Source organism: Tasmannia lanceolata, unplaced genomic scaffold, assembly GCF_043159265.1.
Source record: "Tasmannia lanceolata isolate RefF3 unplaced genomic scaffold, GAP_Taslan_0.1 ptg000024l, whole genome shotgun sequence".
Classification (NCBI taxonomy): Eukaryota; Viridiplantae; Streptophyta; class Magnoliopsida; order Canellales; family Winteraceae; genus Tasmannia; species Tasmannia lanceolata.
Genome location: NW_027518701.1, coordinates 1757033 through 1776386, shown reverse-complemented (window position 1 = coordinate 1776386; position 19354 = coordinate 1757033). Strand labels below are relative to the sequence as shown.

The 19354-nt window shown below is 42.8% G+C and overlaps 2 protein-coding genes across 3 annotated transcripts in view; both read left to right on the top strand.

The window, feature by feature from the left end:
* LOC143857125 (putative cytosolic oligopeptidase A) overlaps window positions 1-11227 on the top strand; it is a 44532-nt gene extending 33305 nt beyond the window's left edge. The window contains exons 13-18 of one of the 2 annotated variants that reach the window (XM_077367410.1): window positions 7996-8155; window positions 8258-8289; window positions 9218-9283; window positions 10335-10406; window positions 10595-10736; window positions 10834-11227. In XM_077367410.1, the coding sequence (XP_077223525.1) occupies window positions 7996-8155; window positions 8258-8289; window positions 9218-9283; window positions 10335-10406; window positions 10595-10681 (417 nt within the window). In that variant the 3' untranslated portion in view covers window positions 10682-10736; window positions 10834-11227. The remainder of the gene's footprint in view (window positions 1-7995; window positions 8156-8257; window positions 8290-9217; window positions 9284-10334; window positions 10407-10594; window positions 10737-10833) is intronic. The other variant, XM_077367411.1, reaches the window with a different exon arrangement.
* Window positions 11228-18468: 7241 nt separating this feature from the next.
* Window positions 18469-18933, top strand: LOC143857417 (uncharacterized). Its single transcript, XM_077367843.1, has one exon. It carries the CDS (start codon window positions 18469-18471, stop codon window positions 18931-18933), a length of 465 nt encoding a protein of 154 aa, XP_077223958.1.
* The last annotated feature ends 421 nt before the right edge of the window (window positions 18934-19354 follow it).

The following is a 19354-nucleotide window of genomic DNA, read 5'->3' as shown; positions in this document are numbered from 1 at the left end:
GGTGGAAATTCGGTTCGGTTCTGGGTTTGGGATCCCGGAACCGAGAACCGAACCGAGAACCGACCCTCACCTTAAAACTCACTGCCTCCTCATTTGATAAAATCACCCCACCCCCTTTTAATTCACCCCTCTTTAACGTGTTGCTTTGCCTTTAAAATTTTAATTCACCCCCCAAATTTGTGCCTGATTATCCCAAATTTGTGCCTGTTTGTAGTTCATATATAATTTTTGCATTGCCCAAATTTGTGCTTGATTATCCCAAATTTGTGCCTGTTAGTGTTTGTAGTTCATATATAAACAGGATCGAACCGAACCGAACCGATTATAAACACGATTAGGCAAATTATTTACATTTGGTGAAGGATGGGTAAACCCAGAACCGAACCGAACCGATTATATATGGTTTGGTTCTGGTTCCAATTTCAGGGAACCGATTATATATGGTTCGGTTCTGGGTATACCCCAAAACCGAACCGAACCATGTCCACCCCTACTAAATAGAACTAGATTAGATTGATGAATGCTATTACTTGAATATCTCACGTTTGTTTTATATTTATAGTTGCTTAATCTTAAGATTTACTAGTCTGTTAATGCTAAGAGACTACGAGAAGAGAAGGGAATGGAATGTGCGAGTTAGAGATTCCCCCCCCCCCCCCCCCCCCCCCCTTATGTATTTATATAAAGAGGAAAAAAAGGTACAAAGACTATAGTGGCCTTAGGCACATATACACTTCTAACACTGCCCCTCAAGCTGGAATGTAGGTATTATACATTCTTAGCTTGTTACAAATGTCATCCATCTTAGCTTTACTCAAGGTTTCGATAAATACATCTGTAGAGAAAGCAGTGCACATGTCCCTTTTTTGGATCCCTTGGCTTACGAAATTGGAATCCAACTCTATGTGCTTGGTTCTATCATGAAAAAATTGGGTTCGTGGCAATGTGGATAGCAGCCTTGTTGTCATAATAAAGCTGGGCTGAGTGGGAGGAAGAAAAGCCAATCTCAGACAGAAGATAGCACAACCAGATGAGTTCTTCCCCTGTATGTGACATGGAACGATACTCTGCCTCTGCACTCGACTTGGCTACCACGTCCCGCTTCTTACTTTTCCTTGACACTAAGTTACCACCAACAAAGGTACAATACCCAGTGGTAGACCTCCTATCTGCTGGTGACCCTGCCTAGTCTGCATCACAAAATCCTTCCAACTTCTCATACTCATGCTTCTTGAATAGCAAGCCTTTCCTGGTGCACTTTTCAAGTAGCGAAGAAGTGCACTCATGAACTGGCTGACTACCCCCACTGCGTATGAGATATCTGGGCGAGCAATTGTGAGGTAAATAAGCTTCCCAACTAGTTGTCTATATCTGCCATGGTTATTTAACAAGTCTCCCTCGTCTGGATGTAGCTTTGTATTTGGGTCCATGGGAACAACAACTGGCTTCATACCCATAGAACCAGTCTCATCTAACAGATCTAGTACATACTTCCCCTGCGAGAGGGAGAGACTGCTACCAGAATAAGCTACCTCAACCCCAAAAAAGTATTTTAGACGCCAAAGGTCTTTTGTGGAAAATTCTTTTTGAAGGAAGGCCTTTAACCTCTGTTTGCCAGCTGTGTCACTTACTGTAATGATAATGTCAACCACATAGAATATGAGAAGGACATACCCGGCATCAGATCGTTGACTAAGACTGAGTGGCCAATAACACATTGTTTCATGCCAAATCTCATAATCGCATCACTGAAGCGCCCAAACCATGCTCTACGAGATTGTTTGAGTCCATATAAGGATTTGCGCAGTCGACACACTGACGAGGACATCTCCCCCGGAGCAACATACTCAGGATGTTGCTCTATATAGACCTCCTCAGTCAAGTCGCCATGGAGAAAGGCATTCTTGACATCAAGTTGATATCAAAGTTTTAAATTTCGGCCGAAATTTGAAATTTCGGATTTCGGTGAGGACCGAAACCGAAAGGTTCCAAAACCGAAATTTGGTAAATTTCGGTCGAAATTCATAAATTTCAGAGAAATTTTTGCTAAAATATTAATTTTTTATTCCTTTACCATATTTAGGCCCGAAATTACCTAAATTTTGTGATTTCGGTCATTTTGGCCCAAAAAAAGACATTTTGTGAGCCTTTACCGAAGTTTGGCCGAAATTTCGGGATTTCGGTTAACCCCGAAATTACCTCCGAAACTGAAATTTAAAACATCAGTTGATAGCGAGGGGTATGAATACTCACATATGGTATTTTGGCAACTAGGGAGAAAGTCTCTGTGTAGTCAACCCCGAATGTCTATGTATACCGCTTGGCAACCAAGCACACCTTAAGGTGCTCGACTGTCCCGTCTGTCGGATATTTGATGGCGAAGACCCAACAACAGCCTCACAGATGGTATTTTGGCCATTAGGGAGAAAGTCTCTGTGTAGTCAACCCCGAATGTCTAAGTATACCACTTGGCAACCAAGCACGCCTTAAGGCGCTCGACTGTCAGATATTTGATGGCAAAGACCCAACAACAGCCCACTGGCTGATCATCATGAGGAATATGTACTAAGTCCCAAGTGTGATTGGCCTGAAGGGCGACCATCTCAAGATCCATAGCGGCACGCCAACCTGGATGAGCAAGGGCCTCTGGCACATACCCGGGTATAGAAACAGAGGACAAGGAAGACACAAAGCTGCGAAACATAGGTGTGAGATGATCATAAGAGACAAAGTGAGAAATTGGATGTGCAGTAGAATGTGAATGAGTACAGGAAGCAATATGAGAGTCTATAGCCACATCTGGAGAGGGAAGAAGAGGTACCTGAGATGGAGCCGGGATCTCCAGCTGAGAAGACGATGCCTCGGGTGGAGGGAGAGGAGCATCAGGCCGCTGCCGCTGTTGATAGACCTGTAGAGGAGCTGAAGAAGGGACTGAGGAGGCCGGCAAAGGAGATGAAGGGGGCACAATAGGGTCAGGGAGAATAGGAAGAGGAAGGAGAACCTAAGGGTCAGAAACGATAGGAGTGTGCTCATCAGGAGTAGTAAAGAAAGAGACAGACTCAAAGAAGGTGACCTCGATGGACACAAGTAAATGTCATATCTGAGGGCTATAACAACGATAGCCCTTATGAGTGCGAGCGTAGCCCAGAAAAACACACCTTTGCCTGAGGAACTAACCGATCGAGGCCAGGGGAATGGTTGTGGACAAAGCACACACAACCAAAGACCCTAGGAATAAGAGGAAACGGAGCATGCTGAGGATGTAAGACAAAGAAAGGTGACTTTCCCTCAAGCATAAAGGAGGGAAGTTGATTTGCCAGAAAACATGAGGTGGGATGGTGTCACTCCAATAGGCCTTAGGGACCCGCATACGAAAGAGAAGAGTATGGGTCATATTAAGTAAATATCGCAATTTCCACTCGGCTACACCATTTTGTTGAGAGGTGTACGCACAAGAGGACTGATGCACGATGCCATGAGGGGATAAGAAATCCCAAAAGCCATTAGAGGTAGAGAAGTACTCCCTAGCATTATCAGTGCACAAACATTTAAGAGTGCAATTATATTGACTAGTAATCTCTGCATGAAAAGGACGAAAAGCATGAAAGACCTCAGAGCGGTTTTTAAGTAAAAAGAGCCATGTCATACGAGTAGTGGTGTTCATTATTCGGTTATAATTGAATAACCGAACCGAACCGAATTGGTTTGGTCGGATCGGTTCGCTTATTTTTTTTTGGAAATTCGGTTATTCGGTTATCTCAAAAAAAAATAAATTCGGTTAACCGAATAACCGAAATGATGAGCAAAACCATTATTTTAAAAAAAAAAGTGCTATATGGGCACTCCCTAGGATGATCAAAACCGTCCATTTGATTGATCACAGCTTAATTAGGTTGTGCTAAAAAAATCATTCCGATAGGATGACCTAGCCCTCCGATCCAAACCGAGATTTTGCTTTTTCCCTCTTTTTCTCCCACTATTCGGTTATAACCGAATAACCGAATTTTAATCAGTTCGGTTTTTAGAAATTTCGGTTTCGGTTATTGAAATTTGATAACCGAAATTATTTCGGTTATCAAATTTCGGTCTATTTAGTTCGGTTATAACCGAACGAACACCCCTACAAACGAGAGAAGTCATCAACAAAAATGATAAAATACCTATATCCAAAAATTGACATAGTCCTCGAGGGACCCCATACATATGAATAGACTAACTCAAAAGGACTCAATACTCGACTAATGACTCTAGAGGGAAAAGACACACGATGGTGCTTCCTAAATTCAAAAGACGTGCACTGAAATGTCTGAAGAGGATCAGAAACAATGGACGTCTATTGAAGACACTGTAGGGACGGACGACCAAGACGGCAATGCCACTGATAGGCGTTGACAAAAGCATGCAAAATGGCATGCGAGGGTGTGCAGTCAAGACGATACAGGGCATCCACCTCACGACCCGAACCAATCGTCCTCCCAGTCGAGAGATCCTGAAACAAAGAATAAAAAGGGAAAAATGTGACATAGCAATTAAGATTTTTCATAAGTTGGCTAACAAATAGTAAATTAAAAGAAGACTTAGGAACACAAAGAACTGAAGATAAAGTAAGGTCAGAACTAGGGGAAAGAGTACCATCACCAGAGATGGGAGCAGTGGTCCCATCGGCTAGAGTGACAGAATGGGAAGCAGAATGCAAAGGCCGAAATGAGCTAAGGGATGCATAATTACCAGTCAGATGGTTCGAGGCCCCGGAATCAATAATCTAGAAGCTGGAGCTAGTAAGTAGAGAGGCAGGTGAACTACCTGGATGTGCAAAACCTGCAGTAGGCGCCCGACTGCTCAAACCTGGGCGCTGGAACTCCTCATAGTCCACCCTGGAGAGAGTAAAAGTATCACTGGGGGCTGTTGTTGGAATGGTGGAGGGGGGCATCGAAGCATCAGGGAGATCCGCAGCGGTGATGTGGGCAGATCGGGATGGACAGAGCTCGGGATGGAGAGTATGACAAGTATCAACATGATGGCCCTCCCTTTGCAGTGTGTACGATACGGGCTAATGACCAGTACCCCGGCCACCACCAAAATCACGGCCACCACCACGGCCGCTATGGCCTCGACCATTGCCAAAGGAGCCATCACCACGACCATACCAATCATCGTTATCATAGGCTACAAGGGCAGAGCCATAGATAGATACAGGAGTGGAGGAGCTACCCAGGAGACACTGCTGCACACGGGAATAAACCACCGTGAGAGATGAGATAGAACTTGAACCAATGATTTGCTGTCTGAGATGCGGAAAGTCAGGGCCCAAGGTATCGAGGAAGTGAACGACGTGGAGTTGGTCAAGCTGTTGGGCTAGAGTAGCCAAGTCAGATGTGAGGGGCATAAAAATATCGAGTTGTTGACAAAGGGATACAAATTGACTATAATAGGTAGAAAGAGGGGTATCGCCACGCAGGAGGCACATCCACTCTGAATAGGTAGCACAGGTGTGGGTGAGGTTGTCAACCCTAGAATAGCAGTATGGAGCTGATTTTTTGGGCACACCCTATCTATGTGAGGGCCCTTCAAATGAATGCTTTGGATCACCCAAACAATGTGGCCCCCACTGTATTTTAAGCCTAGGGTGTAGATAACTTATCTATTAATAAGCCCTATTATATTATAAGCCCTATTATATTATAAGCCCCCACAGTAATGTCATTGATGAAAATAAGCCCTATTATATTATAAGCACCTCGTAACCCATAAACTAATCCCGAGAGAGAGAGAGGTTGAAAGACAAAAATTACAGTAATGTCATTGATGAAAATAAGCCCTATTATATTATAAGCACCTCGTAACCCATAAACTAATCCCTAAACCACTAAATAGCACATTATAATCTTAATAGTTACCTTGAATCGATTAAAAGACTGCTTGATACTACAACCCACTAAATAACACATTGCAATCTCAACAGGTACCTTGAACCGATAGCTTATCTGTGCAGCTGCACACAAACCATTTCCTCATATATATATATATGAGAAAAGTGTTTCTAAGCACGTGCTTAGGGAGCTCCCTAAGCACAAGTGGCTTAAAAAGCCACCGATTGGTCACTTTTTGTGGATCCCGCAGAGGTGGACCTGCCATACGACCCAATCGGTGGCTTTTTTAGCCACTTGTGCTTAGGGAGTTCCCTGAGCACGTGCTTAGAAACACTTTTCTCATATATATATATGAGAATACTGTTTCTGAGCTAGAGCTCAGATAAGCTTATATGAGCTCGAGCTCGAGCTCAGAAACAGGTGTGGGCTCACATTGTTGGGGGATCCAAAGCATTCATTTGGAAGGCCCTATTATGGATAGGTGTCGACAAAAAATCAGCTCCATTGGATCATCCGAACCCTTCCATTTGTGGAGGGAAAAATGGGCAGATTTGTGGAGAAACAGTATCTGTCCATTTTTGCCTCCACAAATGGAAGGGTTAGTGTGTGTGTGTGTGTGTGTGTATATATATATATATATATATATATATATAGAGAGAGAGAGAGAGAGAGAGAGAGAGAGAGTAAACAGTTCCTGAGGTGGCGTTAGCGCTACCTTATATGAGGTGGCGCTCACAAAACATAGGGGGCCCACTTTGGATGATCCAAAGCATTCATTTATAGGCCCTCACATAGATAGGATGCCCACAAAAAATCACGTCCATGGGATCATCCTAACCCTTCCATTTGTGGAGGTTTAGATTTATGGAGGTTTATACCCATCCATTTTAACCTCCACAAATGGAAGGGTTAGGATGATCCCATGGACCTGATTTTTTGTGGGCACCCTATCTATGTGAGGGCCTATCAAATGGAATGCTTTGGATCATCCAAACAAAGTGGGCCCCCTATGTTTTGTGAGCACCACCTCAGGAGCCCTTTTCTCATATATATATATATATATATATATATATATATATATATATATATATATATATAGCAGAAGTGAAAATAAGAAATTTATTTGAATTTCTCCCAAAATTCTATGAGAATTACACATCACTTTTTTTGACTTTTTTTAACAAAGGCACCCATTCAACCCACATATTTTCAATCCTACCCCCTCCTTTATGCTTTTTAACAAAGGCACCCATTAAGGCCACATAATTTCAATACTACCCATTTTTGGAATTATTTGAAAAAGGAAATCATTATTTGCTAGCCACCTTCTCCAAAGGCTACGTCTCGCCCATCCTTTGCAATTGTATGTGTTCAGAGATTTGTCTTATAAGACATGGTGAAAAATTGCACGGAAATACTATTTCTTGAAAGGTGGCTTGCAATAATAAGTACCGAAAGAAGCCAACAATAATAATCAGTACATAGTAAAGTTTTGGAAGGAAATTACGGACAACGGGTACTTGTATATGACAATTACGAAAAAAACTACAAAGAAGAGGTATCGAAATATGGCAATTACGAAAAAACTACTTTTCCTTAGTAATTTTTTGAGGATATTACAAATTCCGCACACCTTTAAAAATATTTATGAATTCTAGGCACTTTAAGAGGAACAACATATTATGGAAACCTCTATAGATTTGAGGGCTAGGATCAGCCTATGGAAATGATTTTACGGGCACAACGTATTGATGTTGTGTTCCATCACATGGATGGTTTGGATCAACCTATGATGTGGTCCGTACAGTTCTTTATCGTTTTTTTACTAGTGTGTGTGTGTGTGTATATATATTGTATTCGAAACGTGGTCCATGTATTATGTATAAATATTTATATGAATTACATGCGAAATTCGGTATGTACTAAAATATTAGACATGCATATCACTATGCGATTGATGTTTTTAAACCATTATGGATGGTTCTCTTGTTTATGTGATGGTTTCTAATATGTATTTGTACTTGTTCTAGCATTTTCTGTAGTTTCATCTTTAAATTCTATCGTTAGCATATGCTTCTATAGGTTTCCGTGATTAATAATATGGAACATTCTCATTATTTTGCAGTTACGGTTTGCAATTATAGATTTGGAACTGCATACGGAGTATGTTCCTGGCGGATCAGAATCAATCTACGATATTGACCAAGTGGTACGTAAACGGACACAAGTGATCCCGCTGTTTCCCGAGGACCGGTTCCTTTGTAGTTTCAGCCATATATTTGCAGGTTTGTTCATCACATTATGTTATTCTTAGAATGTCTAAAATTATCTACTATTTTAATGTCTACATTTCTTTTATTTTTTCGTTTATGGTTTCTATTTATCAGATGAATATGCAGCTGGATACTATAGTTACCAGGTTCCTCCTCTTACTTATCTAATTCAGTTTTATGGCCTCTTGTCTTCCTTTGTTTTCTTCACTCTGCTCTTCAATAGTAATCATGTAGTTTCAGTCATGTTTGTGACATTAGGCTGCTGCTCCCTTTTCTTATTTCGCAAAAATATGGAAATTTGTTGAAATTATGTCTTCTTTAAGTTTTGTTATTAGATGTATTGAAGATATTTCATAATGGGTGGTAAGCGGACTCCAATGAGGCTGAGGTTTATGCATTTCTTAACTTCATCCATGCCTTTGTCAATGAAGTGACTGGTAAATTGTGGGTGGAAGGGAACTCTGCAAATGTGGTCTTGTGGATGCACTATTGTATCCCTGGGCTTGGATAAATTGTTAGATCTGTGTAGGGGATTGGATGTTATATTTGAAGACAGGTCACTGGACTTGCTGTCTATGGAGTGTGTTCATAAGGCTACATTGATTTTTGTATAATCTCTGCCCTTATGTAATCTTTTGTTTTGGTTTTCTGTTCTTTCGTTTCTTTTATCAATAAATTACCGTTATTCAAAGAAAAAGAAAATGGAGTGAAAGAAATGAATTAGAGATAATAGGCGAACAAAGGATGATTATAATTGTCTTTGCTAGGCAAAAACTAAGCCGCCCCAATTAAGTAACATGGCTACAAATCATGTAACAGATTTTCTGTTTTATTCCTTTTTTTAATTTTCTTGTTGAGTGTTTTAAATTATCTCGATTATGTATTTTAAATTTATTTGAAAGTGCTGATGATCCATCCTATATGTTCAAACCTGTTGACTTGTAAAATGGAAAAGCATAACTTTCTTCCCAATAATGGCCGATCTTTATGGCTGTGATGGAAACTGCAGGAGTGAATTGCCTTCCTGCCATTTTTTTGTGGGCCTTTCTGATATTTTAATGTATTAACATGTAGTGGGCAGAGGTGTTGTCAGCTGATGCCTTTTCAGCATTTGAAGAGGCTGGTTTGGACGATGATAAGGTATGGTAGGTCTAGTTTATTCACACCAACATTTTACTCAGCTCTCACACTTAAGGTCATGACCATACGGGGTTGGGCCTGTAGCTCAATGGTTGGGACTTTGTTTCTCAACGTTGAGGTCGCAAGTTCAATCCCAGCTTACCTACCCCCCACCAAAAAAAAGAAGAAGAAAAAGAAAGCTCATGACCATAATACTTTTTAAATGCCGTGAACTCCAGGACAAACTACATCAATGGGCTTAGTCAGCTGCTTTTATATGCTTGCAAGTCATGATTGTACTTAGAATAGTCTTTTAGAGAAAATCCCATCGGCTTCTCGGCAGCCCGAAATGGCTTTCGACGTACCTTGCCCCTTAAAGAGCTTGCGTAAAGAATGGAACCACGTCAGAAAAGAAGAGATCAGAAGCTTCGTTTACTACCCATCTCAGTTAGGGAAGATCCCTTTCAGCCTTTGCATTAGCTACTATTACTTATTACTACTGATGAGTGAACCTTCGCTGCACTCGGCCGGCAGAGATGGCAGGGAAGGGCATTTCTTTGTCGTGATCCCCACGTTCAGCTGTTAATCCGTACCTATCCACGCAATGTGATAGAGCGAGACTCTGTTTGATTCCCCGATAACTGTGACCAAATTTGTAGCCTAAAGCAAGCCACATGATGTCATTTTCGACTGAAAATAGCTTTTGGAATTGGTCTGTGATGACTAACCAATTTAATGTTCCATTGGAAAGGTTAAATATTTGAATGCGTTCTGGACACATGTTTTGTTGGACTGGGATACAATACTGTCTTCTATGATTTTTTTTAAATGAAGGATGCGAAGATCTTTGAAGGAATATAAATCATACTTTTATAATACACTTAATTTTGATGATGTAAGTGGTATGCTATGCATATTTAATTACGTGAATTATATACTATAGAACAGTTATAATATAGTAGAAGGTATCTCTCGAAAAAAAAATCATGAAGGTGCTGATCAACCTCTAGCAGATAGATTTGTTGCCACCTACTGTTTCAATTCTTCAATTGATTATTCAATCTTTCATCAGGCTATTGAAGAAATTGGTCGCAAGTTCCGAGAAACCGTTCTTGCTCTAGGAGGTGGGAAATCGCCAATGGAGGTTAGACATAATTCGGCAGATGTATGCGAGAACTATTATTTGTGAAACAGAAGAATTTGAACCTTTTATTGCACTAATGTACTGGCATAACCAGAATCTACAATGACATTGTGTGGTTTTTGCATCATTGAGGAGGTTGGTATCCTAATTTCAACAAAATTTGATGAGTTACTATACTAAATTTTCAGGTTTTTGTGGAATTCCGTGGGCGTGAACCTTCCCCTGAAGCCTTCCTCAGGCACAACGGCCTCTTACCAGTTATCATGTCTACTTGACCTATAAAAAAATGCATCCTTTTCTTCTTTGGGTATCCCTAGAACAGTATTAGAGGTGAACAATTCAAGCGGCGTGCTCTATTTCATAAATTAATTAATTTATTACTGCTGCATTGATGAAATGTTGTGTAACAATCTGCTTTCATGTTCAGATATGAAGGAGGTTGAGTAATTCACCAATGGAATAAGCTTAACTGTGAGGGTTGAATTGGGTGATTTGACATACAAAGCATTCAAACCAATGGCAAAAGCTCAACTTCATAGTTTGCTATGTAAGTGTGAAGCTCCTATCAAATTCTGATCTATATTCATCTAAAACTCTTTAGTTTATATATGGGAGTGTGCAATCATTGTAGCTTAAATATCACAGTACAAGTTTGATGGTGGAAATCTATGCAAATGTCTACTTTTAATATTGGATATTGATCAAATATCCGTTCAATACTTTTAAGGTGTTATTTAGGTGTGTTTTTTAAGAACAGGGGATCCTGCATCTATTCACTCTGTTTCTTTCAACGTAAAATGGGCATAAAACAATTTTACGCCCATTCTCCATTGGACGCCCAGACAGGGTGTCATAACACTGTTTTGGCAGATCAATCTTAATTTTATGCAACAAAAATCAATGTTTAATAGCTTTGGCTTTTGTCTCAGACTGTAAGGTGAAAAATTTCCTATATAGCAACTCTCTATGAACATCTGTACTATATATATAAGGCCAAGCTTTCTTATTTTTTTAGGGGGCGATGGATAATTGAAAATCCAAAGTTAAAATTTGAATATATGGACTAACCGTTGTACCCTTTTTTGTCAGTTTGTTTTCAAGCCTTTTTCCCTCTGTTTTCAGGAAAAATCCTACCTCTCTCTCTCTCTCTCTCTCTCTCTCTCATGTTGAAGAGTGCAGTTTGGCTAATTATGGGAGTTTCCAAGGCATTTTCACAGGGACTCTGGTTATGGTTCCAGATGTCTGCCCAAACGTCTGGACGCAAACCAGATTTGGAAATTCATTCCAACAGCTCTTTGATATTGTAGATTTTTTGAGTCAAACTTGCCCTATAAATACCACTCTTTGGGAAGCATTTAAGCATCTCTCTTTAACTTGGAAATCAAACTTTCACTTGCAAAACCGTTTTTCCATGAAATCCTTCTTGGGCTTTTGAACTTGCATCCTTACTGAAGAAGATCTTCTTAGGCCTACTTGTATTCATTCATTGAAGAAGAAAGAAGTGCTGAAGTGGTATATATGCCTTTAACGAAGGTGTTTCATATTTTCTTGTAAGAAGTGGGCGAACGGGATACTGATCTAACCCGTGAATTGTAGAAGCTCTCGATTGGAGCTTGGGTGTGCTTTGTACACGCTGTACAGAGGTTTGTCTTCACGGGAACGATGACGATTAGTGGAAGCCACCAAAGGTTTTGGTGGAGTGGATGTAGGTCCTGTTTTTGGAGCAAACCACTATTAAAATATTGGGTGCACTTTTTACATTACCTTGATCTCTTTCTATCTCTCTTTATTTGATTTCATTTACTGTTTATCCCGAATCCTATCTCTATCAATTCTGTGCTTTTATTTGGCTATTCAATTTACTTGCATAAAGCTAAAGATTTGAAAGAGAGTTTAAAAAGGACTTAGAAGATCACTATAAAATGGCAGACACCCCCCACCCAAAAAATAAAAAAAAAAAAAACATAGGAAAATGTTTGAAGAAACACTTGGAAAAATGCAAGATCATAATATATAAAGTAAAAAATACTTGTCTTCTTGGATTGTCTTGGCTTCAATGGTCCTCTTCAAGTTTGGCCTTGCTTGTGAACACTTTGGCTTGACTTGTCCATGTGACTCCATCAATCATGAATGTTGTCACCTTGGTTCATGAGTGGGTCACCAATCAATGGTTCATCTTTCAAGCTTTGCCTTTGGTTCTATGTGCAAGTTGTGATGATTCCCGTCTTAAGCATAACAATTGCAGTACACATTACATTAGTATTCTTAATCAATTTGGGTTTGTTGATCATCGAAACATGCGTAGGGTAGAACCCTCGGGCTAACATTACCATTATTTGCAAATAATCACATTTAACTTCAGAACAGCATATAAGATCATACGCTAATAATTTCAGACTTCTTACATTATTTGCACGTCATTTTGGTGAAAAGAATAAAATATCCAAATTATTTGATTTTATCTCCATTTTCAGGAATATAAGATCTTAGTTCTTGAATTTTGTTTCAATTTTCATGTCTAACACTTCATCTTCTTATATGTTACAAGAGGAATGATCCAAAATAATGTCCACGTGACCGTCCACTAAATGACTCCATTGTAGATTGCTCTCTGCTTAAAAGCTAATAGAGTTGGATGATCGTAGGCATCTAACAGATGGATTTTTTGGCCTCTGCATTTAAACACTTGTTGATATTCTTTGTGGACTGCCCATGTGTTTGGATTTGATAAAAATGATTAGGATAATCTGATAATAAAGATTTATGGGCCAAAAATAATTAAAAAAATCATGAATAGGGCTGTCAACGGACCCAATTCAGATCGGATCCACCTATGTTTAAGTCACGATCAATTTGAATCCTAACTTGGTTGTCTCATATGTTCCATTGGATCCCCGGATCCTGCTTTTTGTGCATGTGTCACGGTCCCAGTAAGAATAAGAGCATTCCTTAGAGCTTCCTCATATTATTATTTTGTATAATTAAAATTTTGTACTTAGTACAATTTTTAATGTTTGTTATCAGCTCCTAAAAAAAATAAAAAATAGTGTGTGTTTACTATTAGTATTTTTCAGTTAGGCTCTATTTCTTTCGACGTAAAATGGGCGTAAAAACAAATTTTACGTCCGTTTTTACACTTAAAAATGAGAATAAAATTTGTTTTACATCCATTTTTACGTTCTTAAAGAATACGGGCGACGAAACAATGACAATTCGGCAAACACAATCATACATCGGCAAATGGAGACGAAGGACGACAGACTGGTCAATGGAGATTGCGACCAACAAATGGGTTTTAGGGTTCAACGAGAGAAAGAGAAAGGATATATGGAGATTTTTTTCATTTGATTCAGTTCATTAAATGACATTTATTTAGTTTTGTTATGTTAGAGATTATATACAAAAAATGTACGGTATGATGGGGTATGAAAAGGAACGACCAATTAGCTGTCGACCCGTGGCTCTTAAAGGGCTCACCACGATTCGGCACTTGCCCAGGGGTAGTCTGGTAATCTGCCAAGAGCAGGTAAACCTAAATCCACAAATGGCCCGACACCTGTCCTGGGGTAGGTAATTCAACCACCCTAGGGCTCTATCTATAAAAGGCCTCCTAAGGCTCAAAGAAGGGGGTAATAATTTATGAACTACCATTCTTAAGAGTTTTGGCTTTGCACTTCTGCTCATACTGACTTGAGTGTCGAAGGGTCCGTCTGGAGCAACGACTCCGGGTTGGTCTTCTGATCTCGTGCGCTCTTGTGCAGGGCTTAGTTCCTTCAGCTCAGCCCCTTGGGCTCGCCAGATCAGCTCTTTCGTCACTGCCGTATCTGTTACCAATTTTAGGCATAACAGATTGGCACCATCCTTGGGACCCTGAACTAAAAGCTGTTCAAATTCTCCCTTTACGAAAATGGCAGGACGGAGGAGTGCCCGGGTACTAACTACCCGGACAGCTCGAGCTGAAGCACCTCGCAGGATTCAAAGCGAACGAATGGCCTCACAGATAGTGGCTCCTTCAGCCATAGCAGAACAGAGTTCGGCTCATTCGGAGCATCTGAACCCTGCTCCTACTCCTGAACAAATCCAAACTCTCTTTCAACAAATGACTACTCTTGTTAGTCAATATCAAAACCTGATCCAAGAGCCTCCCCAGCATCCCCCGGAGGCTCCGCGACCTGCACATGAAAGGTCGAGTACCCACAGGGGGGAACCGACATCTCCCAGTAGAGACCGGACCCACCACTCCACAAGGTGAGTACATCATTCGAGAACCAGGCACGCCCATACAGAGCCTCACCACCGCCGGAGGTCACGATCTCGCTCCGTGTAGAGGCACCGAGTCAAGGAAGACCGTGCGTTGCGGGAAAGATCCCGGCATCGTCGAGGGAGTTCGGAGAGTCACTCCGGCTCTGCGGCGAGCCCCTCAGTGGAGAAAAATAGGTCCGTAGACCGAGTGAATAAGGTGGTCGATCCGATGCTGAGAAGGATCGAAGAAATAGACCACCGAATAGAAGAACTAACGAAAGATCAAGGCAGGTCTACTTCGAAGATATTCTTGAGCAGACCACTGTTCACAGATAATGTTATGAGCGCGCCGGCGCCCAAAGGGTTCAAAATGCCACCTGTTCCGCAATATGATGGAACCACTAACCCGGTTGACCATGTGGAGACATTCCGAACAATGATGCTCCTCCACGGCGCTTCTGATGGCTTTCTCTGTAGGGCCTTCCCCACAACCCTAACAGGTGTGACGCGAGACTGGTACTCTTAGATTAAACCAAACTCCATCAGCAACTTCGACGACTTCGGGGACGATCTGGTCCGCCATTTCATGAGCAGCCGGAGGCCAAGGAAAACAACAGCATCCCTAATGGCTTTGCGGCAGGAGGATAACGAACCTCTAAAAACATTCGTGAGCCGTTTCAACAGGGAGGCCCTCCAGGTACCAAACTTGGATCCCCGCCGCAAACGCGCTCCTCGAGGGCGCTAAATCCAACGACTTTCGGCGAGCAGTTGCCTGCCGAAACCCGCACTCACTGGCAGATTTGATGGCGGGGGCCGAGGAGTACATATTCGTGGAGGAGGCGCTCGCCTCCTTAGATTCAAACCGGAGGTTAACCTCCGAAGAAAAGAACCCTACCAAGCAGCGTAGGGACGATAAAGCCCCAAGGAGAGAGAGATCCCCCCAGAGGAGGGAAGAAAATTACACCCCCCTCAACACCTCCAGGAAACACATATTGGCCGCAATCAAGGGAGAAGAATTCGTGAGGTGGCCGACCAGGATGATCTCAAAAGGAAACAAAAGAGATAAATCGAAGTATTGTCAGCTCCACAGGGACCACGGGCATGACACTAATGAGTGCTGGTACCTCAAAGAAGAAATCGAGCTGCTGATCAATCGGGGATACTTGAAAAAGTATGTTAAAGATGACAGCGACAGAAGAGAGTGCAGAGGGAGAACAACAGGGCCAAAGCCCCCGACACCTCGGGCCGCCGTCTCTTGTGCGGAGCAAATCTCTTCCCCCGGTAAGACCACGGCTGGAGGCGCGCCGATCCCAGCCTAACGGGGTCATAAACACCATTATGGGATGACCGGCCGCCGGAAGCACGTCATCAAGCGCTTGAAAGGCTTATGCGCGCAGAGTCAATGCCATGCACACAGGCAACAAAGAGATGAAGAGAGAGAATGGGATCTCCTTCTCAGATGCAGATCTCGACAACTTGATACTGCCCCATGACGACGCCCTGGTCATAACTATGCTCGTCGCTAACTGGGAGTTGTCGATAACGGGAGTTCAGCCGACATACTCTACTACCATGCTTTTAGCCATATGATGATAGGAGATGACCGCTTGAAGCCGGCGAACTCCAATTTATTCGGTTTCTCGGGGGAAATTGTTAAAGTAGAAGGGCAGATTGAACTCCTAGTCCTCGTTGGGGAGCCGCCCTGTCAAGCTTTCACAATGGTCAACTTCCTGGTAGTGAGGGCCACTTCGGTCTATAACGCTATGTTGGGACGACCCGGCCAGAACCTCATCCGGGCCATCGCCTCAGCATATCACCAGAAAATGAAGTTTATAACACCAAACGGCGTGGGAGAAGTCAGAGGAGATCAACCACAGCCCAGTGAGTGCTATGCCATGGCACTCAGAGGCAAAAATGCATCAGAATCATTGCTGATTGAGCTACTTGATCTGAGGGACGAAACCCAGGTGAAGTAACCAGCTGAAGACCTCATCTCCATTCCTCTGCGCGAAAGCGATAGTGAGAAGGTCATTCAAATCGGCTCCTCCTTAGACAGTAGCACCCGGTAGAACCTCACCCAGTTCCTTCAGGACAACACAGATGTCTTCGCATGGGCTCCCGCAGACATGGCTGGCATAGATCCGGAGATCAGCACACACAGACTCGGTGTTGACCCCACGTGCAGACCTGTGAAGCAAAAGGGGAGACACTTCGCCCTGGAGAGGCTCTTGAGGGCTGACTTCATTCGAGAAATTCAATATCCGGACTGGCTGACGAACGTGGTCCTGGTAAAGAAAGCCAACGGGAAGTGGAGGACCTGCGTTGACTTCACCGACCTAAACAAAGCTTGTCCCAAGGACAGCTATCCACTCCCAAAGATCGATTAGTTGATAGACGCCACCGCTAGTCACAAAGTTCTTAACTTCATGGACGCCTTTTTCGGGTACAATCATATCAGAATGTATGAATCAGATATACCAAAAACATCCTTTTCAACGGACCAGGGAACCTACTATTACCGTGTTATGCCCTTCGGTCTGTAAAATGCCGGAGCAACATACCAGAGACTTGTAAACAAGCTCTTCAAAGAACAGATTGGGCACAACATGGAAGTATACGTGGATGATTTGCTGGTCAAGAGCCGGAGCGCGAAAGATCATGTTTCCGACCTGAAAGAGACGTTCCAGGTCCTAAAAGAGCATAACATGAAACTTAACTCGACAAAATGTACTTTCGGTGTTGGCGCTGGAAAATTCCTGGGGTTCATGGTGAGCCAAAGAGGAATAGAAGCAAACCCGAAGAAGATCAAGCCGATAGTGGAGCTCACTCCACCGAAGACTATTAGAGAGGTGCAGCGGCTAACCAGAATGATTGCCGCACTGGGACGCTTCGTCTCAAAATCTGCAGAAAGATGCTTGCCTTTCTTCAACGCAGTAAAGGGAATCAAAACAGCACCCTAGACACCGGAGTGTCAAGTTGTGTTCGAGGAGCTGAAGAAGTACTTATCGTCCCTATCGTTGGTGACTAAACCGGAACAGGGAGAAGAGCTACTCCTGTACTTATCGGTAAGTCCTTTGGCACTGGCGGCTGTGCTAATTCGAGAAGAGCACAACCAGCAGAAACCAATCTACTATGTCAGCAAGGTCCTACATGATGCTGAGATCAGATACCAGTGAGTAGAAAAGTTGGCTTATGTTCTCATCATGGCAGCCAGAAAACTGAGGCCGTATTTCCAAGCCCACACAATAAAGGTCTTAACCGAGCAACCACTCAGACAAGTTCTCCACAGGAAGGACACCTCAGGGCGACTTGTGAAGTGGGCCGTGGAGCTGAGCGAATTCGATATCCAATATTTTGCCCAGGCCAGCAATAAAAGCCCAAGTGCTGGCAGACTTCGTAGCCAAATGTACCATCCCCCGGCAAAGCACCGCGTCCGAAACTGTCCAAACTCCAGCAGTAGAAGAGATTACACCTGGGGGACAAGCAAGAGTTGGGGAGAATGAACCTGTAAGAGCAGAAGTTGGGGAGGCAGACCAGAATACGTTGTCCGATGGGCTGCACTGGGAAGTATGTGGATGGATCTTCGAGTAAGACTGGCTGCGGGGCCAGCTTGATCCTCACCGGGCCCGAAAACTTTGTTCTGGACTATGCACTGAGGTTCGGATTCCGCGCGTCCAACAATGAGGCAGAATATGAGGCTCTCATCGCCGAAATGAACTTGGCACTCCAAACCCGTGCCGAAAGGCTGAAGGCATATTGCGACTCCCAATTGGTCGCAAATCAAATCTAAGGAATCTACGAGGCCCGTGACGAGCGCATGATGAAGTATCTTTCCAAGGTCCGCCAGATAGCTAGCAAGTTCAAAAGCTTTGAGGTCGTCAGAATCCCCAGAACGGAAAACGCAAAAGCAAATGTGTTGTCCAAACTAGCAGCGTCCGGTTACACCGCTCTTGGGAGTATATGTATGGAGTTTCTGAAGAAGTTCAGTATTGATAATGAGGCCGTGGAAATAATGCAGGTCGAGCACGAGCCATGCTGGATGGACGAGATCACTGATTACCTGCGTAGTGGGAAGCTTCCTGAAGGAAAGAAGGAAGCTCGAAAAGTGATACAGAGAGCAGCAAGGTTTTCCCTAGATGGTGAGAGCCTGTACAAAAGGTCGTACATTCTTCTGTACCTAAAATGCCTCCGACCAAGCGATGCCACATACACTCTACAAGAAACCCACAAAGGAATTTGTGGAGAACACTTGGGGGCAAGGCCCTCGCCATCAAAGTACTGTTGAGAGGCCTGTACTGGCCAACTTTGAGACGAGACGCCCTGGACCTAGTCATAAAAGTGCAAGAGATGACAAAACTTCTCTCCCACCATACATCAACCGGCTGTACCAATGGCCCCAATCATCAGTCCGCTCCCCTTCGCAGTATGGGGGATGGATATTTTAGGCCCCTTTCCGCCAGCATTAGGGTGACGTGAGTTTGTCGTAGTCGCGATAGACTACTTTACCAAGTGGGTGGAGCCTGAACCTATAGCCCAGATCACAGAGCAAAATGTGCAGACCTTCTTTTGAAAATCCGTTGTTTGCAGATTTGGGATACCCCGCGTCTTGAAAACGGACAACGGCCGGCAGTTCGATTGCCGGAACTTTTGAAAATTCTGCTCAGACTTGAAAATCGAACAAAGGTTCACCTCCATGGCACAACCTC

What these genes read in the sequence shown, in the direction of transcription:
- LOC143857417 (XM_077367843.1), top strand. Translation starts at nt 18,469, where the DNA reads ATGAAGTATCTTTCCAAGGTCCGCCAGATAGCTAGCAAGTTCAAAAGC.